Consider the following 27,974-nt stretch of genomic DNA (forward strand, 5'->3'; position numbering starts at 1 on the left):
ATTAGCAGTTTGTACATCTAGATAAAGTGCTAAAAATGGCGGAAACATCACTATTCTCTGATAAAAAGACAGTCTTTAATGAGCATCAACTCTACCATATAGCAGCCTGAGACACGTTTGGAGATTTTAAGCCTGCTGTGTTACCTGTGAGACCTAAAGGAAGCAGAACATAAAAATGAGCCTCTATCAATTTGAAGCAAACCTAATCTTTGTGATCATGGCTGTGGTCTAAATCTATTAAAGATGTTCAGATTCAGTGTCCTTGGTATCACTGTGACTTGACCTGAATAGTGAGCAATAAACTTGTGTATTATAATTCTGGTTTGAAGATATGTGCTTAGGAAGTGAAACCGACAGTCAGTGTTTTGTGTCTGTCTCTAAGCAGACTAAGAGCCTATATAAAATGACAGGTGCATTTTTAGGGAAAGAAACCCATAATGTTTTCCTATTTAGTAGGTGACAGTATGTCCCAAGATAACACAAGCTTAAGGGGCCGGAACAAGCATGGTTATTAAAGGCTAGCAGTTTCTCAGTTCATACAAATTGAATTTTTTTTGTAGGCTAGAAGACTGTAGAAATCTAGTGTAGAGTACTGAAATAAATTAGCATATTAAGTGAATTTATACATTCAGGCTTGTGAGCACTTTGAATTTAAGGAAGAAATTTTATTACTTCTTGAGAGGAAAAAGGCAATTCTTAAATTCTGTGTTTGATCTCCCTATTGCAAAGGGCCTGTGTGATAAATTATATCATTTTGATGATTATCCAAAGTAGTAGATATTATATTGATGGGAATCTTTCTCTCTTCTTTCTTTTTTCAGAATTACTGATTTAGGGAACATTAAAAGAAGATTATATTTATCAACGGTCCATAAGGAACTGTCCTCAACTCCTCTTCATGCAAAAATCCCACTCTTCATGATCAAGCGCAAAATTGTAAGTGTCACATGAATGTTGCTTAAAATATTAAATTCAATTCAGCAAATATTAATTATGGGCCTACTCTGTGTATAAAGCACTTTATTAAGTACCATGGTCATATAAAAATGAATAAAATTCATACTCTTCCTTTCTCTTCCATGAAAGAGCTTAAAATCTACTAGGTGGGAGAATATAATTATTTGAACATCTAGAATATCACTAAAACTGTGGTGGGAAGCACAGTAGAGAGAGAAGGTCTACCGGTACTATGAAAGGGAAAGAAATCCATTTGACTACAGGATGAGGAAAGGCTGCTTGAAAAAGACTACATTTAGTTCGGCCTTTGAAGGACTGTAAGATTTCAACAGGTAGAGATAGGAAGCCAAGCATTCCAAGCAGAAGTAACAACATGAACAGAAGCATGAAGGCTGGAAATTGGTACGTATTTGGAGAAAAAAGAATGATTAATCATTGTTGCCAGATTTTTTTTTTAATAGCCTTAAGGAAACATCAATCCTACAATACAACAGTCAGGTATAGGTTGGGAGATTTTAGGCCTATTGTGTAACCTCTAAGACCTAAAGCAGCAATAAGGTATGAGTAGATAAGCAATAAGCTACAGGCCAAGAAGTTTGTTCCTGATATGACTGACTAATCTTTCTCAAATTTTAATTACTTCAGTACTACTCTCATGACTTTACCATGTTTTTGTACTACTTGTTCTAATATGTACTTAATACTTTCCTTTAAATCAGCTTGCCTCTTTGGGGGCTTAAATACATTTATTTTAAAAGAAGTCTTTAACCACTTCCTCAAATACACAGACACCAATGTAAGGAAGGATCATGAAAAGTCAGGTAAATATGACACCACCAAAGGAAACTAATAAAGCTTTAATAACTGATCCTAAGGAGATGGAGATCTGTGACTTGTCAAACAAAGAATTCAGAATAGTCTTCTTAAAGAAGTTTAGTGACCTACAAGAACTTACAACGAGACAACTAAATAAACTTAGGAAAACAAGCCATGAACAGCACAAGATGTTTGACAAAGGAATGGAAACCATCAAAAATAAACAGAAAAATACAGTAACTGAACTGAAGAATTCAGTGGAGAGCTTCAAAAGCAGATTGAACCATGCAGAAAAAAGAATCAGTGACCTAGAAGACAAGAAAATTGAAATTATCCTGTTGGGAGTAAAAAAGAAAAAGCAATGACAAAGAGTGAAGAAAGCCTATGGAAATTATGAGACACAAGGAAAATAAACAATATTCACATTATGAGAATTCCAGAAGAGAAAGAGAAAGGGACAGAAAGTATATTTAAAGCAATAATGGCTAAAAACTCCCCAAACCTGGGGAAAGAAATAGATATTCAGGTCCAAGAGGCCCAAGGGACACCAAATAGGACTACACAAACATATTATGATTAAATCGTCAGAAGTCAAAGAAAGAATTTTAAAAGCAACAAGAGAAAAGAGAGGTTAAAAGTTACAAGGGAACTCCCATAAAGCTATGGGCAGATTTCTCAATAGAAACTTTTCAGGCCAGAAGAGATTGTGATGGCATATTCCAAATATTGGAAAAAAATTAAAAACCAACAAAGAATACTATACCTGGCAAAGCTATCTTTCAGAAATAAAGGAGGGATAAAGACTTTCCCAAACAAACAAAAGCTGAGGGAATTCATTACCACTATATCTGCCTTACAATAAATGCTAGAGAGAGTTCTTTGAGTAGAAATAAAAGGACTCCAACAACATAAAAACATAAGAAGGCAGTGTAAAACTCACTACAATGGTAAATGTATAGTCAGAGTAGGCGTCTGTAATAGTGGTACATAATTCATTTACAATAATATTAAATTGCATTCACCCTTCTATGTTTAAGTATTGATTTCCTTATTCATCTAAGATTTTTTAGAGTTCAAAAATGTGGTTTCAAAGAGTTAAATCATGGGCTTCTGGGTGGCTCAGTTGGTTAAGCGACTGCCTTCGCCTCAGGTCATGATCCTGGAGTCCCAGGATCGAGTCCCGCATCGGGCTCCCTGCTTGGCGGGGGGTCTGCTTCTCCCTCTGACCCTCCCCCCCCATGCTCTCTCTCTCTCATTCTCTCTCTCTCAAATAAATAAATAAAATCTTAAAAAAAAAAAAAAAAAGTTAAATCATATACGAAACCAATACGCCATTCTGTGTGTGGTTAATAAATAAAATCTGTCATTACCTTGCTTTTGTGAATTCAGTCACCTTTGTCAGTTAACTAATTGAAGTTCTGGATATTTTGTTAAAATCTGAACTGATCATTCTGTACATGGATATCATCCACAGACACAGAGTAGTATGCCTTTCATCTAGTGATATTTGTAGGAATACAGTATTTGAAAATAAAATATTATCTTTTTTACAAGTAAACCTTGATGAGATAGAAAGTGAACTTGACTGAGCCATATTTCGTATTTAATAAATGAGTCAGATGAATATGTGCCAGTGGCACCAGATATCTAATAACATAAGAAATGTACTACTTAAACTAAAAAATAAAAATTAAAAAATTTAAAAAGTGTAATAGGTCCTGTGGGGCAGTGTTCTGTAACTCATCTACCTCAACTTCCCACCTTCTAGTCAGATAACTCAATGGAGAATAGTTACATGTAGTTTTTAAAAAATCCTCGTGTAAAGAAAGCAAACCAGTCACTATTTTAGGTAACTTGAGCTCATGCTAAATTTTAAAGGCAAAACAGTCATAACATATCTAGAACTTTTTTTCTGAGTGTGGTTGAGTCTCGAAAGAATTGCTCACATACATTTGAGACAGTCCTAAGAAAGAAGCAAAGAAAAGGTATTTTTTTCTATAGTGTTCCCCATCCCAGTAAAATCACCAAGTCATACCTACTTGTAATATGTTCTAATCTATATTTTGTTAAATATAAACATGTAAATACTATGTAGGGGTTAAGAGCATGGTATCTGAATTCTTACTAGTTATGTGACCCTGTGCCAGTTCCTGTGTTCATTTTCCTCATCCATAAAATGCAGATAATATGAGATATACTTCCTATTAAGGTTATGAAGACTTATGCAAGTAAATAAACATAAGACTTTTAGAACAATGCCTGGCACAGTCTAAGCCCTAGATAAAGATTATAGCTCCGATTTGCTATTTAGTTGCTACTTCTTCCCAGGAAGCCCTCCATGATTTCCCCTCTGTGGAATAGCTCTTTGGGGCATAGTTCACCATTGCCATTCACAATTTCATAATCCTTTTAACACTTCTTCACCCTGTGCTTGAATCATGTTTGCTTGTCTATCTCCCCACCTTTAGACTACAAGCATGTTTTATGTTACTTTTATCCCTAGTCCCATTAAGAACATGGCACATAGTAAGTGCTCAATAAATATTTGTTGAACAAATAGGCAAGTCTTACTGTGCCTCCTGATGTGGGAAATAAAATAAATGAGTTTGTCATGGACCTTTCTAAATGCACTTGATGATTCTAGAAATATTCTGTACTATTCAAGCAAATATTAAGAAATTCAGTTCTAAAACTTGTACTCATTTCCCCTCAGTTTCCTCCCAGTCGAAGAGATGCTACAGCAGCAGAGGGTCTTTCATTTCCACTGTTAATATAGTCTATTCCCATTGAGCCCTTATCAAATTAAAGCTGAGCCATGTTTTAGGGGAACCTTGTATGGTGAGAAGCAAGGTGAGAGAGAACACTCCATCCATTAAAAATGCCATCCCTGGGCCCTCCTTGGTGTTGGTGTGGTCTTGCTCTAGTTCTCTACTTTTTGCCAAAACTTTCTTCATTTCTACTTTTTAGGAACTGTAGATATTTTGGTCATAAACCTTGAAACACGATGTTTTTAAAGCTCTTCAGCTAACGTTTATAAATCAGAAGTTATCAATATTGTCTGTTGTGCAGTGAGCAGTCAGCTGGAGCTGAGTGGCAATTGCACACTTTTAACAGAGCTTTAAGCTCTGCTGTAGAGTTTAGTCCTTTTCACTCATAAGGAATGTAGGTGCACTCAGACCATTCCTGCTTCATTCATTTAAGTTATCTGCCTAGGCCCTCTAGGCATAGAGTTTGCAACCCCGATTTAGAGGATAATTGCCAAATGTCCACTTTGCCTTGGTTCTTTAGCTAAAACCTTTACATAGCCAAAGGCAACAAATAAATATTCTTAGAGCCACACCAATATGAATATTTATGTATAGGCAACTTACTATTCCAGTTACCATTAAATGTTCACCCTTTCAAATAAAAAATTTTATTTTTCATGTTATTCTTAATTTTGAAGAATTCACTTTAATATTTAAATTACAACAATTTATACTTTTAACTTAGATTTTCAATGGCAAGAACAGTTTGAAAAATTAACAACCATCAGATTAAACAATGGAGGTAGTTTCTTAGTCAAGACTCACTGAAATCAATCTTACTTCTTCAGTATAATTTTAATTAGTTAGTGATAGTATCAGATGAACATCAATGTCTTGCTACCAAAATATATATTAATGTACAGTAAATTTAATTGTATTTGAATAGGAAGTTCAGGTATGAAATACCATTGAGAATGAATCATTCATTGGAGGTATAATGAAGTGGTATGATAAATTACAATGCCAAAATCTTTTAGTAACCTTTACCACTCAGATACCCAGTGTTTGTCATTTAAATGGATAAAATTACTCTTTAGGAGTTGTACTTTCTTGACCACGACTCTGATGGAATATGTTATAGCTTTTATTACAAACTGAAAGTGTGGTATAATGTTTTTAAAATTTCCCCTCAAAGATCATTTTCCCCATAAAGTCAGTGATTTAGAAATTTTTGATTTTTAACAGTATTTAATTTCTTGAGCATCACTGAATGAGAAGGCAGTGGAGGAAGCAGGTTTATTTAGACCAAGATCATTTAGATATATATTTAAGATGCTAGAGAATGTCCTTTAATGAAACCATTCTAACCTAGAATCCACTGTAATGCTTATGGTACTTATTTGAAGGTTTGTAAATGTTTTCATCTTCTCCATGAGAATATCATTTAAAAATATCTGTTTTTCTCTCTCTACTCACCTGTCAGTCTAATATAGATGTTTAAGAAATTTGGGGAAAGAAGAGTAATTCCATGCCTTCCTCTGAAGCCCCCAAAGGGTTATGTGAATTAGGAACAACTACATAAAAATAAGTTTGTTCTGGAAAACAGATGATTATCCATTTTTAATCACATGAACAGGCAGAAGTATATTGTTAGAGTTGAAGTGTGGTCTCTGGAGCTAGCTTGTAGGGGCTCAAATTCTCGTCACTTCCTGTCTGGGCCCTTAGCCGAATCGGTTAATCTCTCTGTGCTTCATTTCCTCATCAGTTAGGTGGTGACAATAATAGAACCTGCTTCCTAAAGGAGTTGTTAGGATTGAAAGAGTTATTACCTAGAACAGTGCCAAGCTCTTAGTAAGTGCTCAGTTAACATTTGTTGATATTGTTATTATTTTACTATTTTCTCTTAACCTAAATCCGTGTTTATTAACTTAGGAATATAGTGTCACAATAAACTTCTGAACTTACAGTTCATTTCAATTGACAAATATTTATTGAGCCCCTGCTATAGGCCAAGGTCTATGACAAATGATAGGAATCCAAAGGTGAATGACACATCAAGGAGATTATAATATGGCAGAGGAGGCAAACACATAAACAATGATAATGGGCTCTGGTGAACACCGAACTAGTCTTAGGAACCAGATGCTGCTAAAGGAAAATATCAGACTTCTCTAGCCAAGTTGGGGATTGTTAACAGTGGAGGTATTTATGCTAAGTTGTAAATACACACAAACAAAAGTATGAAAGTTTATGTCATATCTGATCCATTAACTGATTCAAATGTGTGGAATTAGTGCTAGAAAGGAAGGCTAGACAAAACCATGAAGGTCTTTGAAAGCCATGTTGAGAAGTTTGAATTTTAGTCCATTAGAAATTTTTAAAATAATTTTTAACATAGAGAAGTTTCATGATATGATCTGCATTCTAGAAAATAAGTATGATATCAAAATGGAGAGAGCTAGAGGAAAAGAGACCAATTAAGAGGCAATGCGCAGAAGTCTAGGTGAGACATACAAGCCTGCATTAGTGTAGTAGCAAAGAAGTAGAAGAGGACAGTTATGAAAGCTACTTAAAGAGTAAAATCAATTAAAAAAAAAACAATTAAAAACTGAGTTTCACTGGATGGACTTAACACCAAGTTAAATGCTGGAGATATCATTAAATTGAAGCCAGGAATATAGAAACTATTCAAACAAAAGCATGGGGCAGGGGAGAGCCTAAAAAAAAAAAAAAAGATGAGTACAGTCTGAATGGCTTGAGAAACAATATCAACCAGTCTAATATCTGTGTAATCGGAGTAGTAGCAGAACAAAGAGAGATTGAGCACAAGAAAATTTATAAAAGTGATGGTTGAAATTTTTCAAAATTTGAAAAATACACCCACAGATCCAATAAGCTCAACAAATCAAGGGCTGAAGATCTCTCAAAAACCACACCAAACCACACCATGTTATATCGTAACTTAAAAAACAAAACAAAACAAAAACAACACAAAATCATGCCATGGTATGTCATAACTAAATTGCTGAAAATCAGTGATAAAGAGAAAATCTTAAAAAGTAGCCAGAAGAAAAAAATACATTATTCACCAGAAACATTGATAAAATATATCACAAGCTTCCCTCAGAAGCAATGAAAATAAGAAGACAATGGAATGATGCTAGGGTAAAAAAAAAAAAAAAAAAAAAAAAATTTAACCTATCAACCTAGAATTCTGTATCTAGTGAAACTATTCTTCAAAAATTGGAGCAAAATAAAAATACTTTTAGACTGAAAAGTGCTAGAGAATTCATTGCTAGCCAACTTGCACTACAAAAATATTAAAGTCTTCAAGCTGAAAACAATATGTACCAGATGGAAATTTGGATCTAAATGAGAGAAGAGTACCAGTAGTGATAAATATGTAGATGAATCTGGGGGTGCCTGGGTGGCTCAGTCAGTTGAGTGTCTGCCTCTTGATTTCAGCTCAGGTCGTGATCTCAGGGTCTTGAGATCGAGCCCCTCGTAGGCTCCAAGCTCAGCAGGAAGTCTCCTTCTCTCTCTCTCTCTCTCTCCCCCCCTCTCCCTCTACCCCTTCTCCTGATTGCTAACTCTCTCTCTCTCTCTAAAATAAATAAATCTCTAAAAAATATGTAGATGAATCTAAGAGGTTCTTTATTCATATCATAATTTCTTTAAAAGTATTTGTTGAAAGCAAAAATAACAACAATGTAGAGGTAAAATATATATTTTACAGTAACACAAAGAATGAGATGTTAGTATACTTTTTTTAACATTCTTATCCATGAGATAGTCTAATATTACTCAAAGTTAGATTGTGGTAAGTTAAAGATTTATATTGCAAACTAGTATAGCCATTAAAAAAATAAAACAAAGGAGTATAACTAATCAGCCAATTAATGAGATTAATGGAACACTAAAAATATATTCAATCCAAAAGAATACAGGAAAAAACTAAACAAGAACAGATGGGACAAATTGAAAACAAGTAGCAAGATGGTAGTCCTAAACTCATATACATTGGAATAATTACATTAAGTAGAAATGGGCTAAACTCTCCAACTAAAAGACAGAGATTATTAGATCAATTAAAATCAAGACACAATTGTATATGGTTTATAAGAAATGCATATTAAATCTAAAGACACAGGTGAAAATTTAAAAAAGGAAAAGGTTATACCATACAGGCACTAACCATAAGAAAGCTAGAGTGGCTATATTAATATCAGACAAAGTAGACTGCAGGAAATGGAATATTATGTAAAGAGGCATATTTCATAATGATGAGGGAGTTAAATCATGTAGAAGATAAAACAAATCTAAATATATACACACCTAGTAACAGTGCTTGGAAATGCATGAAGCAAAAACTAATAGAACCAAAGAGGGAAGCATAAATTCACAATTTTAGATGAAGATTTCAACACTCCCCTCTTAGATATTGACAGAAAATCAGTAAACTTGAAAAATGTTATCAATCAACCAGACCTATTTGACATTTTTAGAACACACCATCTAACAACTGCATAATACACACTATATTTAAGTGCACACTGATCAGGTGTTTACCCAGGGTGTATGATATATTAGGCCGTATTAATCTCAATAAACTTAAAAAGACTGAAATGAAACAAAATATGTTCTGTGAATACAAGGGAATTAAATTAGAAATTAATAACAAAAATATAATTGGACAATCCCCAAGTAGTTAGAAATAAAGCAACATACTTCCAAATAACTTATAAATCAAAGAAAAATTACAGGAGATATTACAAAACATTTCTAACTGTTACTTTAACTAATTTCAAATGGTAATGAAAATAAAGCATACCAAAATTTGTGGGATGCATCTGAAGCATCTAAAATATGGAGAAAGAAATAATCAAGGGAATATATAAATTAAATAAAAACTGGACAATGGAGAAATAAAACCAAAGTTTTTTCTTTGAAAAGATTTAGCAAGTGATAAGCTGTTAGCTAGATTAATCAAGGAAAGAAGAATACACACATTACTAAAATCAAGAATGAAAGTAGGGAAAAAGGAAAATAAGGGAATATTATGAACAATATTTTGCCAGTAAGTTTGACAATTTAGATGAAACGGGGAATTTCTGCTAAAGACGTAAATTATTAAAACTGATACTAAACAAAATTAAAAGTTAAAATAGCCAGACACCTATTTTTAGAAAGTGAATTTGGAATTAAAAACATTCCCACAAAGAAAATACAGGTCCAGAAAATCCACATCCAGGCTTTACATATAATTCTACCAAACATTTAAGGAAAAAAATAATACCAATTTTAAACACTCTCTTTCAGGGGCACCTGGGTGGCTCAGTCATTAAGCGTCTGCCTTCGGCTCAGGTCATGATCCCAGGGTCCTGGGATCGAGCCCCACATCGGGCTCCCTGCTCCGCGGGAAGCCTGCTTCTCCCTCTCCCACTCCCCCTGCTTGTGTTCCCTCTCTCGCTGTGTCTCTCTGTGTCAAATAAATAAAATTTTTTTAAAAAATTTAAAAAAAGAAATTATTTTCTATTATCTAATTATAATATTCTATTCTTTAACCAGTCTGGAAATTCCTCCCAGTTAAACCCTACTGGCAGCTCCTTTTATTTATTTATTTTTATTATTATTATTTTAAAGATTTTATTTATTTGTTTGACAGAGAGAGACACAGCGAGAGAGGGAACACAAGCAGGGGGAGTGGGAGAGGGAGAAGCAGGCTTCCCGCAGAGCAGGGAGCCCGATGTGGGGCTCGATTCCAGGGCCCTGGGATCATGACCTAAGCTGAAGGCAGAGGCTTAACGACTGAGCCAACCAGGCGCCTGAGGAAACTCCTTTTAAATACATTCCTCCTAGGGATGCAAGAGCATGGGCTCTGGGGCCCGTCTGCCTGGGTTTGCATTCCAGCTCCACCCATTTACTAGTTAGGTAAGTTTCGCAGTTACTTAACCTCTCTGTGCTTCTCTTTCCTCGTTTGTAAAATGGTGGTAATAATAATACATTTCTCAGAGTTGTCAGGATTAAATGTTTAAAAACATGTAAGCGCTTATAATAGTGCCTAACATATATGTGCTTCATATATGTTAACCACACCATCTTTTTGACTTTCATACCACAAAATGCACAGACTTTAAGGATACAATTTGATGATTCTGACCATTTCATTCACCTGCATACCACAGCCCATCAAGTTATAGGGCATTTCAATAACCGCGGAAAAATCTTTTGTGCTGCTTCCCAGTCAATCTCAGACTCACCCCTCTCAAGGGCAAACACTAATTTCTTTCACCTTAGTTTGTCTATTAATTTATATAAATGGGATCACAGTAAGTGGCTTTTTTCCCTTGGCCTAATACTTGAGGTCCATCAATGTTGTTGCATGGATCAGTAGTCCATTCTTGTTTTGTTGAGTACCCCACTCTGTGAATATACCACAATTTAACTGTTCAATCTTCTGTTGTGGGGCATATAAGTTATTTCAAGTGTTTGGCTTTTATAAATAAAGCTGTTGTGAAATTCCCATCCCAGTTTTTTTGTGTACATGTACTTACATTTCCGTGGATAGACACCAAGGAGTGGAGCTTTTGTATCAATGAGTAAATGTTTAACTTTATCAGAAATTTCCAAAGGTATTTCCAAAGGGGTTACACTGGAAATTCTCTGTATACGTTGGAAATGTATGATAATTGCCTTATATCTCACCAACATTTAGTATTTGCTGTCTCTTTTATTTTTGCTATTATAGTGGGTGAAGTAGTAGCAATTGTGTTTTTCATTTGAATTCCCCTGACTGATAGTATGGAGCTCTTCACATGTTTATTTGATTATATAATCTTTGTGAAGTGCTTGTTCAATTGTTTTTGCCTTAAAAAAAGTTACTTTTTAAAAATTTTACTATACAGTTGGAGAATGTATTCTGGACATAAGCCTTTTGTTAGATATATGTATTCGGGATATTTTCTCCCAGCTGTGGCTTGCTTACTCATTTTCTTAAAAATGTCTTTAATGAGAAGTTTTAATTTTTTTAAAAAAAGATTTTATTTATTTATTTGAAAGAGAGAAAAAGAGAGAGAGAGCACGAATTGGGGAGGAGGGGCAGAGGGAGAGGGAGAAGCAGACTCCCCGCTGAGCAAGCAGGAAGCCCAACACAAGGCTTGACCCCAAGACCCTGGGATCACGACCTAAGTGAAGGCAGACACTTAAAGGACTAAGCCACCCAGGTGCTCAGAGCAGTTTTAAATTTTGCTGAAGCCCATTTTGTCAACTTATTCTTTATTAGGGTTAATGTTTTCTGGGTTTTAAGAAATCTCTTATAGTTGTTTATATTTTTAGCATTTACATTTAGACTTATGATTCATCTTAATTTTTGTGAATGGTGTGAAGTATAGGTTGAGGTTCATTTTTTTTCTCCCATATGGATACTCAGAAGTTCCAGGTCTGAAAAAAGATGTTCCTATCTCTATTAAATTGCTCTGGTTCTTTGGTTGAAGATCACCTGGACTAACTATACATGTGTGTGTCTATTTCTAAACTTTTTACTGGTATCTATGCCAAGAACACATTGTCCTGATTACTGTAGCTTTATAACATGTCTTGAAATCATGAGGTATAATTTTTACGTTTTGAAAATTGTGTTGTGTTCTGTCTTTTGAATTCCCATATATATTTTAGAATTTGTTTATAAATTTTGCAAAAAAATATTAAAAAAAAAAAGCCTGGTGGGATTCTGATTGGGATTAGGTTGAATATACAGTCTTTGGATCCATAAACATGTCTCCATTTATTTAGGTCTTCAGTTTCTCTCAGTAATGTTTTATAGTTTTCAGTGTAAAGGTCTAGGATATATTTTATTAAATTTATTCCTGAGTATTATGTACTTTTGATGCTATTGTAAACACTTTTATTTATATTTATTTATTTATTTAACATATAATGTATTATTTGTTTAGGGGTACAGGTCTGTGATACTGTAAATACTTTTAAAATTAAAAATTAAAACTAGAATTGTTGAATCACTATACTGTACACCTGAAACCAATAAAACACTGTATGTTAACTATACTGGAATTAAAATAAAAAACTTAATAAAAATATTTAAATTTAAAGAAATTAAAAAATTTCAATTGTTTATTGCTATAAACAATTTATATAGACATATATAGAAATATAATTGACTTTGGTTATTGATGTTATATTCTGTGACCCTACAAAACTCACTTAATTTAGCCACCCAGGCGCCCCTAGAAAATAATTTCTAATTCCAAATTTTAAAAGGCAAGTGTTTCAGAGAAAGGAAGTTAAATGTCAGGATGTGGCCATGTGAGTGGATTACTGAGTAAAGAGGAGAAGGTGGCTTTTGAAGGAAAGGAGGTTAAGGGACTCAGGGTATTGGACAGTGTGTTAGAAGGTTAAGGTGAATCGGTCCCAGCATTTTTCAGGAATGTGTAGATAGGCTGGCAAGGGTGTGTCTGCAGAAGTACCAGGAAGTGATTTGAAGATCAGTGAAGCTAAAAGACTGGAAGAGCCTGTCAGTGCAATTCCTCCAGCTTCAAAGAAGATAGGGTTCCCAGTCAGAAGTGCAAGCCTGCCACCTAGCCCCGTGGCCTCAAAACTGGAGTCTATAGAAGCACATATGAGCTCCCTTAGTGAGCTTCAACTCCAGAGTTGAAGGGGACGTAATATCTCAGAGAAAAGCCAGGTTTCAGTTAAAGTAAGGTATGTAGGACCCTTAGAAAAATACAGAGGAAGTAAGTACTTTTCAGTAGTAAGGATTTCAGAGGGCACAGTGAAAGGTGACTTGAGAATTAGCAAGAGAAAGATGGGCTGCTATTTCAGGAAGAGACTGCTTGCTCATGCGGGTAGGAATGGGAGGTGGGGGGTCCCCTGCTAAATAGGTATCATGAAGATACTATATAAGGAACTTGCCTTTCTGTGGTTCAGCCATGAGCTACAGCACTGGCAGCCCCAAACTCTCAACTCCCCTCCCTCCGTGGAAGGACTTGTCACGATTTACTTTTCCTGAGGAAATTGTTTTTTAATACAGTAGTAATAGGTAATTGCTTCTGACCATGCGGATATAAAATTACTATTTTGATCTCTGCTTACACCATTTAATAAACAATATGATGGTGACTGAGATGGAATAGGTCATTGTAAGCAGATTTTCTCTTGACATATTTAAGCTAACATGTGAAAAATTATTATAAAAGGCACAAGAATGAACATCTTAAAACCCCATTCTTTGTTATCATTTTAGGAGCACAGAAACAGAATGAGGTTCTAAAATTGTGAGAAGAGATGTACTTTAGGAATCCTGGGTTATGAAATTGTGGTTTCTTGTTTGTGATTTCCTTTTAGAAAGGCAGCACTGGCTAGAGCTATGCACTGTCAGTGACTCAGGCTCTTTCTATACTGGCAAAATGAATCCAATTATCTTCACATCTTTCCAGTAATGGCAAGGAAAATCAAAAAGTGCTGGATAACCAAGAACTTCTTATTCCATGCATTTGAGTGGTTGTGTGTGTGTGTGTGTGTGTGTGTGTGTGTGTGTGTGTGTTCACACAGTGTACTGACCTTTCACCAGTATAATAAAGCCAGAAGGGGTTACCTGGGTGGCTCAGTTGGTTAAGCATCTGCGTTCGGCTCAGGTCATGATCTAAGGGTCCTGGGATCAAGCACTGCGTCAGGCTCCCTGCTCAGTGGGGAGTCTGTTTCTCCCTCTCCCTCTACCCCTCCGCCCCCCGCCATGCACATGCACACAAGTGCTCTCTCTCTCTCCCCCTCTCTCGCTCTCAAATAAATATATTTTTAAAAATCTTTTTAAATTAAAATTAAAAATAAAGCCATATGGCCAAAACATTAGTCAGTAAAAACTAGAAATTCATGCTTTGAATCATTCTTTTACCCTTTGCCAGCCAGTTCCTTTATGCAGAATTTCATGCTGAAACTAAATAGTATAAACTCTCTTATTATTTTTTTTTTTAATTTTATTATGTTATCTTAGTCACCGTACAATACATGATTGGTTTTTGATGTGGTGATCCACGATCCATTGTTTTCGTATAACACCCAGTGCTCCATGCAGTACGTGCCCTCCTTAATACCCATCCCCGGGCTAACCAATCCCCCCTCCCTCCTCCCCTCTAAAACCCTGTTTGTTTCTCAGAGTCCATAGTCTCTCATGGTTCATCTCTCCCTCCAATTCCCCCTCCCCATTTATCCCTTCCTTCTCCTAATGTCCTCCATGTTATTCCTTATGTTCCACAAATAAGTGAAACCATATGATAATTGACTTTCTCTGCTTGACTTATTTCACTTAGCATAATCTCCTCCAGTCCCATCCATGTGGATGTAAAAGTTGGGTATTCATCTTTTCTGATGGCTGAGTAATATTCCATTGTATATATGGACCACATCTTCTTTATCCATTCATCTGTTGAAGGGCATCTCGGCTCTTTCCACAGTTTGGCTATTGCGGACATTGCTGCTATGAACATTGGGGTGCATATGGCCCTTCTTTTCACTACATCTGTGTCTTTGGGGTAAATACCCAGTAGTGCAATTGCTGGGTCATAGGGTAGCTCTATTTTTAAATTTTTGAGGCACCTCCACACTGTTTTCCAAAGTGGCTGTACCAACTTGCATTCCCACCAACAGTGGAAGAGGGTTTCCCTTTCTCCACAACCTCTCCAACATTTGTTGTTTCTTTCCCTGTCCATTTTTGCCATTCTAACTGGTGTAAGGTGGTATCTCAGTGTGGTTTTGATTTGGATTTCCCTGCTGGCTAAAGATGATGAACATTTTTTCATGTGTCTGTTAGCCATTTGTATGTCTTCTTCAGAGAAGTGTCTTTTCATATCTTCTGCCCACTTTTTGACTTGATTATTTGTTTTTCGGGTGTTGAGTTTGAGAAGTTCTTTATAGATCTTGGATACCAGCCTTTTAGCTGTATTGTCATTTGCAAATATCTTCTCCCATTCTCTGGGTTGCCTCTTTGTTTTGTTGACTGTTTCCTTTGCTGTGCAGAAGGTTTTCATCTTGATGAAGTCCCAAAAGTTCATTTTTGCTTTTGTTTCACTAGCTTTTGGAGATGTATCTTGAAAGAAGTTGCTGTGGGCGATGTCAAAGAGGTTACTGCCTATGTTCTCCTCTAGGATTTTGATGGATTCCTGTCTCACATTGAGGTCTTTCATCCACTTTGAGTTTATCTTTGTGAATGGTGTTAGAGAATGGTCGAGTTTCATTCTTCTGCATGTGGCTGTCCAATTTTCCCAGCACCATTTATTGAAGAGACTGTCTTTTTTCCATTACATATTTTTTCCTGCTTTGTCAAAGATTATTTGACCATAGAGTTGAGGGTCCATATCTGGGTTCTCTATTCTGTTCCATTGGTCTATATGTCTGTTTTTGTGCCAGTACCATGCTGTCTTGGTGATCACAGCTTTGTAATATAGCTTGAAATCGGGCAACGTGATGCCCCCACCTTTGCTTTTCTTTTTCAACATTTCCTTGGCGATTCAGGGTCTTTTCTGATTCCATACAAATCTTAGGGTTCTCTGTTCCAGCACTTTGAAAAATGTCATTGGAATTTTGATCGGGATGGCACTGAAGGTATAGATTGCTCTGGGTAGCATAGACATTTTAACAATGTTTATTCTTCCGATCCATGAGCATGGAATATTTTCCATCTTTTTGTGTCTTCTTCAATTTCTTTCATGAGTGTTTCGTAGTTCCTAGAGTATAGATCCTTTACCTCTTTGGTTAGGTTTATTCCGAGGTATCTTACGGTTTTTGGTGCTATTGTAAATGGAATCGTTTCTCTAATTTCTCTTTCTACAGTTGCATTGTTACTGTATAAGAAAGCAACTGATTTCTATGCATTGATTTTGTATCCTGCCACATTACTGAATTGCTGGATGAGTTCTAGTAATTTGGGGGTGGAGTCTTTTGGGTTTTCCACATAGAGTATCATGTCATCTGCGAAAAGGGAGAGTTTGAATTCTTCTTTGCCAATTTGAATACCTTTTATTTCTTTTTGTTGTCTGCTTGCTGTTGCTAGGACTTCTAGTACTATGTTGAACAATAGTGGCGAGAGTGGGCATCCTTGACTTGTTCCTGATCTTAAGGGAAAGGCTCTCAGCTTTTCCCCATTGAGGATGATATTCGCTGTCGGTTTTTCATAGATGGATTTTATGAACTTGAGGAATGTTCCCTCTATCCCTATACTCTGAAGAGTTTTAATCAGGAAAGGATGTTGTATTTTGTCGAATGCTTTTTCTGCATCAATTGAGAGGACCATATGGTTCTTCTCCCTCCTCTTATTAATGTGTTCTATCACATTGATTGATTTGCGAATGTTGAACCACCCTTGCATCCCGGGCATAAATCCCACTTGGTCGTGGTGGATGATCCTTTTAATGTATTGTTGGATCCTGTTAGCTAGGATTTTGTTGAGGATTTTGGAATCCATATTCATCAGGGATATCGGTCTGAAATTCTCCCTTTTTATGGGGCCTTTGCCTGGTTTGGGGATTAAAGTAATGCTGGCCTCATAGAATGAGTTTGGAAGTTTTCCTTCTGTTTCTATTTTTTGAAACAGCTTCAGGAGAATAGGTATTATTTCTTCTTTGAATGTTTGGTAGAATTCCCCAGGGAATCCATTAGGCCCTGGACTCTTGTTTTTTGGGAGGTTTTTGATCACTGCTTCAATCTCGTTACTGGTTATTGGCCTATTCAGGTTGTCAATTTCTTCCTGTTTCAGTCTTGGCAGCTTATAGGTTTCCAGGAAGGCCTCCATTTCGTCCAGATTGCTCAGTTTATTGGTATATAGTTGTTGATAATAATTTCTAATAATTGTTTCTATTTCCTTGGTGTTAGTCGTGATCTCTCCCCTTTCATTCATAATTTTATTAATTTGGGTCCTTTCTCTTTTCTTTTGGATAAGTCTGGCCAGTGGTTTATCGATCTTATTAATTCTTTCAAAGAACCAACTTCTAGTTTCGTTGATCTGATCTACTGTGTTTCTGGTTTCTAATTCATTGATTTCTGCTCTAATTTTAATTATTTCTCTTCTAATGTGTGGCTTAGGCGTCGTTTGTTGCTTTTTCTCTAGTTCTTTAAGGTGTAGAGTTAGTTGGTGAATTCGGGATTTTTCTGTTTTTTTTGAGTGAGTCTTGGATGGCTATGTATTTCCCCCTTAGGACCGCCTTTGCGGTATCCCATAGGTTTTGGACTGATGTGTTTTCATTCTCCTTGATTTCCATGAATTCTTTAAGTTCTTCTTTGATTTCCTGGTTGACCCAAACATTCTTGAGCAGAGTGGTCTTTAGCTTCCAAGTGTTTGAATTTCTGCCAAATTTTTTCTTGTGATTGAGTTCCAGTTTTAGAGCATTGTGGCCTGAGAATATGCAGGGAATAATCTCAATCTTTTGGTATCGGTTGAGACCTGATTTGTGACCCAGTATGTGGTCTATTCTGGAGAAAGTTCCATGTGCGCTCGAGAAGAATGAGTATTCTGTTGTTTTAGGGTGGAATGTTCTGTAAATATCTATGAGGTCCATCTGGTCCAATGTATCATTCAAAGCTCTTGTTTCCTTGTTGATTTTCTGCTTAGATGATCTGTCCATTGCTGAGAGTGGAGTATTGAGGTCTCCTATAATTAATGTATTGTTATCAATATGACTCTTTATTTTGGTTAACAGTTGGCTTATGTAGATGGCTGCTCCCATGTTGGGGGCATAGATATTTACAATTGTTAGATCTTCTTGTTGGATAGACCCTTTAAGAATGATATAGTGTCCTTCTGTGTCTCTTATTACAGACTTTAGTTTAAAATCTAATTTGTCTGATATAAGAATTGCTACCCCAGCTTTCTCTTGAGGTCCGCTGGCATGGAAGATGGATCTCCATCCCTTCACTTTCAGTCTGGATGTCTCTTTAGGTTCAAAATGAGTCTCTTGTAGGCAGCATATGGATGGGTCCTGTCTTTTTATCCAATCTGCAACCCTGTGCCGTTTTATGGGAGCGTTTAGGCCATTCAGGTTGAGAGTGATTATTGAAAGATATGAATTAATTGTCATCATGTTGCCTGTGAAGACGTTGTTTTTATAGATTGTCCCTGTAAATTTCTGTTGTATATCACTCTTGGGGTCTTTCTCCTTTTATAGAACCCCCCTTAATATTTCTTGCAGGGCCGGCTTAGTGGTCGCATATTCTTTCAGTTTCTGCCGGTTGTAGAAGCTCTGCATCTCTCCATCCATTCTAAATGACAGCCTTGCCAGATAAAGTATTCTTGGCTGCATGTTCTTCTCATTTAGTACCCTGAATATGTCTTGCCAGGCCTTTCTGGCTTGCCAGGTCTCTGTGGATAGGTATGATGTTATTCTGATGTTCCTCCCTCTGTACGTAAGGACTCTCTTCCCCCTAGCTGCCCTTAAGATGGTTTCCTTGGTTCTAAGATTTGCAAGTTTTACTATTACATGCCAGGGTGTTGGCCTGTTTTCCTTGATCTTGGGAGGGGTCCTCTCTGCCTCTAGGACGCAAATGTTTGTTTCATTCGCCAGATTAGGGAACTTCTCAGCTACGATTTGCTCAAATACATCTTCTAGTCCTCTCTCTCTCTCTCCACTCCCTCCGGGATTCCAATTATTCTGACATTGGAACGCTTCATGGTGTCACTTATTTCTCTGATTCTATTTTCATGGATTCTGAGTTGTTTTTCCCTGGCCTCCTCTTTTCCCTTTTTATCTATTATATTGTCTTCCAGGTCGCTTATTCGTTCTTCTGCCTCACTTACCCTAATTGTTAGATTATCTAGATTGGATTGGATCTCACTGATAGCATTTTTAAGTTCTGCCAATTCACCTTTCATTTCTGCCCTTAGAGACTCTATGTTGTCATTAATTGATTTCTCCATTCTAGCCATTGTCTTCACAATTGCTAGCCTGAATTCCTTTTCCGACATCTTGGTTATATCTGCATCCATTTGTTAATCTGCAGCATAAGTCATAATCTCTGAGTCTTTTCTATTTTGGGGGTTCCTCCTCCTAGTCATTCTGTTGATGGGTGTTTGAGGGAATGTATAGAGTCCAAATTATTGACCAGAACCCAAGCAAGATGCACCTGTTTTCTTGGGACCTTAGGGTTGCTGGCCTCTTGTTTTCCCAGCCTGTCTTCTGGGGGAGGGGCCTGCCGCGCTGTTACTCGGGCAACCCTGTTTGGGCGGAGTTGCCCTGCCCCCCTGTGGCGGGGGATGGGCTCAGTGGGAATCAGTTTTTGGGGCTTTTGTTCTCTGGCAGCTTTCCCTGGCAGCTCTCTGCATCTCTTCCATGAGTCAGAGCAGAAGAGACCATTTCCAACCCTCTGCCTCAGAGCAGAGATCGCAGTCTGTTCTTCAGTGAGCTCTCCAGGCCACACTGTCTCCTTTTCTGTCAGTGCTGCTATAAACTGCAGCGTCCTTGGTTGTGTGCCCCTCCGCAGCGCTCCCAGTTCTGCCTCCAGGTTGGAGCACGTCTCTGCCCTTTGTGCCTCTAAAACTGTCAGCCACTCCCAGTTCATGCGCGCACGTGACCCCACCACTCCAGGTTTCCACCCCAGGGGCTGCAGTTCACAGGCGCAACCCCACCGCTCTGGGTTTCCACCCCGGGGCCTGCCCTAAAGTCCTTTCACCGCCGCTACCGGTCTGCAAGTCTGTGCCCCGTCTGCAGCTCGCGAAGCTGTCACTCACCAGCGGAGTAGGATCCTCACGGTCAGGCACCCTCCCGCTGCCATTTTTCCTCTGATATCTGCCCACGGAATCACGGCTCCCCGCTTCGTACCTCAAAACCAACCGCCTGCAATATTCTGTTTGTAGAGATCCAGATCTTCTTACATCTCAGGCTGGTTTCGTGGGTGCTCAGAGTGGTCTGGTAGATATCCAACTCAATTCCAGAGACCAGTTGAAATAGGGTCCCTACTCCTCTGACATCTTTCCCTCTAAAAATCTAAACTCTCTTATTAATCCAAGCAACAAACCAAGCAAAATTGTCTTTTCTCTGTCAGATTGTTATCTTCCTGTACATAATTCTTAAGCCCATAATTAGGAATATTTTAAATCAAGAGTTCTTCGCTGCTAGACCAGAGTTACATGTAGGAATAAAGTGGTTAGAGATCAAGAAAACTCAAAAAGGATTTGAAGAATGGTTGATCACCAAGAATAATGAAAATAATATTTTATAAAGATCAACTGTAATTCAGGTAATCCACATGTTGAGAGTAGAGAGTTCATACTCTTTTCCAAAAGTTCAGAAAGTATGTCACAGCATTTATATGAATAATGAGTTATTTGTTGAAGCTTGTGAAAAGTGGAACCTTTATAAATAGCAGCTAAACCAAAAAATAATTTCTATTTCCTCTAGCCAAGGGAGATTTGTGAAAGTTATTCCCATCTTTCTCAGGAACTACTCCCATCTGTACTTGTAAGAGATGAATTCACTGAAGTTATCAGTTCCCACACATTTATGGGGCTAGTTGAGTGATTATAAAATGAAAGATTGAGGATTTTGCTTGAGGGGGAGCTTGGGAAGATGGCAGAGCAGGAGGACCCTGAGCTCACCCCATCCCACATTTTTGGTTTTTTTGCCCCTAAAGATTCTATTTATTCATTTGAGACAGAAAGATACAGAGAGAGAGAGAGCATGCAAGTAGGGGGAGAGGCAGAGGGAGAAGCAGACTCCCCACCGAGCCGAGAGCCCAACAGGGGGCTTGGTCCTAGGACCCGGAGATCACGACCTGAGCCGAAGGCAGATGCCCAACCATCTGAGCCACCCAGGCGCCCACCCATCCCATGTTTTCAACTAGATATTATCCACATGCAAGTCAACAAACCAGAAAGCAATCTGAAGAATGGAAGAACAAACTCCACAACTAAATACAGAGACGAAGTTGCAGCTGAATGTTTAGGAAGTTCAGAAAGACAGAGGGAGGCTGCCTGCAGGACGGAGGAAACTACATGTGGAGAAGGCAAGGCAGAGAAATGGGCCCTCACCCTAGGGAGCTCACAGGGGGAAGACTAATCCCCATAACGTTTGGCTTTAAAAACCAGAAGGGCTGGCTCAGTTGGTATAGAGCATATGACTCTTGATCTCAGGGTTCTGAGTTCAAGCCTCACATTAGGTGTAGACTTAAAAAAAAAAAAAAAACAGGGGTTAAGTTCCGTGAGTTTATAAAACCAGTGGTACTTGGAACCTAGAGCTTTAAAAGTCAACTGACCCAGCACTAGGCAAGCTGGGAGGATGAGTGATAGCTGGGTTGCTGCCCTTAAAAAGACAGCAGTCTGCATGGAGAGCCAAAAAATGGTAGTTTGCACAACCACAGGGACAAACAGGAGATAGATCTCTTCATCCTGATTTCGGAGCATGCTAGGGGACTTCTCCAAGAGCAAGGGAGCTGGCAGGTGCCATTTTCCTCCCCCACCCCCCAGCATAAACACAGAGCCACCCTCGAGAGGTGGTGCTGCACAGATACTTGCTGCCTGACCCACTGGCAAGTGTGCTAGTCCTCTCCTAAGGACTAGCACACTCCAAGTCTGCTGGCTTCGGCCCTGAGCTCAGGACAAATTTTGTTAAAGCCTCACATGTGCCCTGACCAGCTGCTGGGTGCATGGCTGCCATGGTGTGCTGCACACATCTGCTGGGCTGCACCCTGCCGGGCACCCCCAGACACTGTAGTGCACCCCACCCACCACCAGGTGCAGAGCTGGCACTGTGCACCACGCCTATTCATCCCACCAGGCCTAGCCACTGCAACGCACCAACCACATGCCCCAAGCACCCTCATGTGCTGGGTCTAACGTTGTCCAGCCATGTTTGCTCACCATGACCAGCCTCAGGCAGCCCTCAGCCATCACAGCATTTTGGAGTGGCCCAGTGCAAATTTTGCTGATACTGTCACCCGGCTCCCAAGTTTTGTGGCAGGCACACCCCCTCAGAGCTGGCCTGCCTGGGTCTCACTAACACCACAGAGATCAAGCACAGCCCACAACAGGCGGAGAGTCAGTGCAGACAACTGCACTGAAAGGAAAAGTGACTCAGACATAACAGCAGGGTATAAGCAACACACACAAGATGCTCTCCTGAAGTGCCAGGTTTGGGTGAACAGGGGACACTGCACTGCAGGGTACCCCAGGACTTCTTCATAAAATCACTACTTTCAAGAGCAGAAAATATAGCGGACTTTCTTAATACATAGAAACAGACATAGTGAGGAGACCAAGAAATGTATCACAAATGAAAGAACAGAACAAGGCCAAAACCAGAGATCTAAGCAAAACAGATTAATAACATGCCTGATAGAGAATTTTAAACCAGGATCGTAAGGATACTCACTGTACTTGAGAAAAGAGTGGAAGACATGAAAAAGACCCTTAAGACAGAGATAAGGAATAATATAGCAGAGATAAAGGATTCAGTAAGTGAAATGACAGACACGCTTAATAGAATGAATAGTAGGATGGAAGAATCAGAGGAACGAATTAGTGATGACGTAGAAGACAGAGGAATGGAAAGTAATCAAGCTGAACAAGAGAGAGAAAAAAATAATTACACAAAACTAGAACAGACTTAGGGAACTCAGTGACTCCATCAAATGTAATAAGATTTGTATTATAGGGTTCCCAGAAGAAGGAGAGAGAGAAAGGGGGGCAGAAAATTTATTTGAAGAAATAATATCTGAAAACTTCCCTAATCTGTGGAAGGAAACAGATATCCAGATCCAGGAACCACAGAGAATTCCCATCAAAATCAACAAAAGCAAACCCACACCATGACATACTATAATTAAACTTGCAAAATATAGTGATAAAGAAAAAAATCTTAAAAGCAGCAAGACAAAAGAAGTCATTAACTTACCAGGGAGAACCCATAAGGCAAGCAGGAAATTTTTCTATAGAAACTTCACAAGCCAGAAGGAAGTGTCATGATGTATTCAAAGTGCCAAGTGGGAAAAATCTGCAGCAAAGAATACTCTATCCAGCAAGGCTATCATTCAGAATAGAAAGAGAGATAAAGAGTTTCCCAGACAAACAAAAACTAAAGGAGTTTGTGACCACTAAACCAGCCCTGTGAGAAATATTAAAGGGGACTCTTTGACTAGAAAGGAGATACCAAAAGTTGATAGTATAAAGGTAGGAAACACGAAAGCAGTAAAAATTAATTATTTCTGTAAAACATCAGCCAAGGAATTCAAAAAAAGGATATAAAATATAATAACATATACCTAAAATGTGAGAAGAAAAGAATGGGTCCACACTTAAATGACCATCCACTTAATATAGACTGCTATATGCAGAAAAGGTTATATACAAACCTAATGGTAACCATGTATCAAAAACCACTAATAAACATGCAAAGAATAAAGAGAAAGAAATCCAAATATATCACTAAAGAAAATCAGCAAAACATGAAAGAGAGAAAGTAAAGAAAGGATCAGAGAAAATCTCTAGGAACAACCACAAAACAAGTAATAAAATGATATAAATACATATCAATCAATAATTACTTTGAATGTAAATGGACTAAATGCTCCAATCAAAAGACATAACGGTGACAGAATGGATTAAAACACACACACATCCATCAATATGCTACCTACAAGAGACTTATTTTAGACCTAAAGACACCTGCACATTGAAAGGGAGAATAGAGAAACATTTATCATTCAAATGGATATCAAAAGAAAGCTGGAGTAGTAATACTTCTAGAAGACAAACTAGACTTTAAAACAAAGACTGTAATAAGAGACAAAAAAGGGCACTATGTCATAATAAAAAGGACAGTCCAACAAGAAGATCTAACAATTATAAATATTTATGCACCCAACATGGGAGCACCCAAATATATAAAACAATTAATAACAAACATAAAGGAACTAATTGATAATACAACAATAGCAGAGGACTTTAACAACCTACTTACATCAATGGGAAGATCACCTAAACAGAAAATCAACAAGGAAACAATGGCTTTGAATGACACACTGGACCAGATGGACTTAACAGATCTATTCAGAACATTCCATCCGAAAACAGCAGAATACACATTCTTTTCAAGTGCACATGAAACATTTTCTGGAATAGATCACATCTTAGGCCACAAAATAGGCCTCAACATATATAAGAAGATTGAAGTCAGATCATGCACCTTTTCTAACCACAACACTATGAAACTAGAAGTCAACCACAAGAAAAAATCTGGAAAGCCCACAAATACATGGAGGTTAAATAATATGCTACTAAACAATGAATGGGTCAATCAGGAAATAAAAGAGGAAATAAAAGAGTACATGGAAACAAATGAAAATGAAAACGCAGGAGTCCAAAACCTTTGGGATGCAGCAAAATTGGTCCTAAGAGGGAAGTATATAGCAACATAAGTCTACCTCAAGAAGCAGGAAAAGTCTCAAATAAAACAACCTAACCTTACACCTAAAGGAGCTAGAAAAAGAACAACAAACAAAACCTAAAGCCACCTGAAGGAAGGAAATAATAAAGATAAGAGCAGAGATAAAGGATATAGAAATAACAACAACAACAACAAAACAATAGAACAGATCAATGAAACCAGGAGCTGGTTCTTTGGGAAAAAAATACCAATAAAATTGATAAACCTCTAGCCAGACTTATAAAAAGAAAAGAGAAAGGACCCAAATAAATAAAATCACAAATGAGAGAGGAGAAATAACAACCAAAATCACAGAAATACAAACAATCATAACAGAATATTATGAAAAACTATATGCCAACAAATTGGACAACCTGGAAGAAATGGATAAATTCCTAGAAACATATAAATTACCAAAACTAGAACAGGAAGAAATAGAAAAGTTGAACAGACCAATAACCAGCAAAGAAATTGAATCAATAATAAAAAAACTCCCAACAAACAAAAGTCCAGGACCAGATGGCTTCACAGGTGAATTCTACCAAACATTTAAGAAGAGTTAATACCTATTCTTCTAAAATCATTCCAAAAAATCAAAAATAAAGGAAAACTTCCAAATTCATTGTATGATGCCAGCATTACTCTGATATCAAAGCTAGATAAAAACACCACAAGAAAAGAGAACTGCAGGCCATTATCTCTGATGAACATAGATTCAAAAAATCCTCAATAAAATGCTAGCAAACTGAATCCAACAATATATTTAAAAAATCATTCACCACGTTCAAGTGGAATTTATTCCTGGGTTGCAAGCGTAGTTTAATATTTGCAAGTCAATCAATGTGATATATCACATTAATAAAAGAAAGTATAAGACTTTAAAATAAAGACTGTAACAAGAGACAAAGAAGGGCACTATATCATAATAAAAGGGACAATCCAACAAGAAGATTTAACAATTATAAATATGATCATTTCAATAGATGCAGAAAAAGCATTTGATAAAGTACAACATCCATTCATGATAAAAACCCTCAACAAAGTTTTAGAGGGAACATATCTCAACTTAATAAAGGCCAAATATGAAAAACCCATAGCCAATATCATCCTAAAGGGGGAAAAGCTGAGAGCTTTTGCTCTCCGGTCAGGAACAAGGCAGGAATGTCCACTCTCACTGCTTTTATTCAATGTAGTACTAGAAGTCCTAGCCACAGGAATCAGACAACAAAAAGAAATAAAAAGCATCCAGATCAGCAAGGAAGAAGTAAAACTTTCACTATTTGCAGATGCCATGATACTGTATAGAGAAAACCCAAAAGACCACACCAAAAAATGAATTCAGTAAAGGTAAATGAAGTCAATAAGGTCGCAGGATACAAAGTCAACATAACAGAAATCTGTTGCATTTCTACATACCAATAATGGAGCAGCAGAAAAAGAAATTAAGGAATCAATCTCATTGTACAAAAAAACAATAAGTTACCTAGGAATAAACCCAAGCAAAGAGTTGAAAGACCTGTACTCTGAAAACTACAAAATACTGATGAAAAAATTGAAGATGACACAAAGAAATGGAAAGACATTTCATGGCCATGGATTGAAAGAACAAATATTGTTAAAATGTCTATACTACCCCAAACAATCTACACATGTAATGCAATCCCTATCAAAATACCAACAGCATTTTTCACACAACTACAACAAAGAATATTAAAATTTGTGTGGAACCACAAAAGATCCCAATAGCCAAAGCAGTCTTGAAAAAGAAAAGAAAAGCTGGAGCCATCACAATTCTGGACTTCAAGTTATATTGCAAAGCTATAGTAATTAAAATAGTATGGTACTGGCACAAAAATAGACAAATCAAGAGAACAGAATAGAAAACCCAGAAATGAATCCATAATTATATGGTCAATTAATCTTTGACAAAGCAAGAAAGAATATTCAATGGGAAAAAGACTGTCTCTTCAACAAATGGTGTTGGGAAAACTGGACAGCAACATATAAAAGAATGAAATTGGACCACTTTCTTACATCATACACAAAAATAAATTCAAAAATGGATTAAAGGCCTAAATATGAAACCTGAAACCATCAAAATCCTAGAAGAGAACACAGGCAGTAACTTCTTTGGCATCGGCCATAGCAGCTTCTTTCTAGGTATATCTCCTGAGGTAAGGGAAATAAAAGCAAAAATAAATTAGTGGGACTACATCAAAATAAAAACCTTCTTCACAACGAAGAAAACCATCAACAAAACTAAAAGCCAACCTACAGAATGAGAGAAGATATTTGGAAATGACATACCAATAAAGACTTAGTATCCAAAATATATAAAGTAATTATACAACTCAACACCCAAAAAAACAAATAATCCAATTAAAGAATGGGCAGAAGACATGAATAGACATTTTTCCAAAGAAGACATACAGATGGCCAACAGACACATGAAAAAATGCTCAACATCACTTATTATCAGGGAAGTGCAAATCAAAACTACAGTGAGATATCACTTCACACCTGTCAGAATGACTGAAATCAACAACACAAGAAACAGGTTTTGGTGAGGTTGTGGAGAAAAGGGAACCCTCTTACACTGTTGGTAGTAATGCAAACAGGTGCAGCCACTCTGGAAAATAGTATAGAGATTCCTCAAAATTTTTAAAAACTATCCTACAATCCAGCAATTGCACTACTAGGGATTTACCCAAAGAATACAAAAATACTTCAAAATAATTCAAAGGGATACATACACCCCAATGTTTATAACAGCATTGTCTACAATAGTCAAATTATGGAAACAGCCCAAGTTTCCATTGACTGATGAATGGATAAATAATAATGGATAAATATACAATGGAATATTACTGAGCCATTAAACAATAATGAAATCTTGCCATTTGCAATGACCTGGATGAAGCTAGAGAGTATAATGCTAACCAAAATTAAGTCAGTCAGAGAAAGACAAATACCATATGATTTCACTCATATGTGGAATTTAAGAAACAAAACAAAACAATCAAAGGTAAAAAAAAAA

At 37.2% G+C, this 27,974-nt stretch overlaps 1 protein-coding gene across 14 annotated transcripts in view; it reads left to right on the top strand.

Annotated features, from left to right (window-relative positions):
- CFAP20DC (CFAP20 domain containing) overlaps positions 1–27,974 on the top strand; it is a 255,701-nt gene that overhangs the window by 79,462 nt on the left and 148,265 nt on the right. For all 14 annotated transcript variants that reach the window (XM_036071785.2, XM_036071787.2, XM_036071793.2 and 11 more), the window contains one exon: positions 822–936. In XM_036071785.2, coding sequence (XP_035927678.2) covers positions 822–936 — 115 coding nt within the window. The remainder of the gene's footprint in view (positions 1–821; positions 937–27,974) is intronic.

Source organism: Halichoerus grypus, chromosome 1 (assembly GCF_964656455.1).
Source record: "Halichoerus grypus chromosome 1, mHalGry1.hap1.1, whole genome shotgun sequence".
NCBI lineage: Eukaryota > Metazoa > Chordata > Mammalia > Carnivora > Phocidae > Halichoerus > Halichoerus grypus.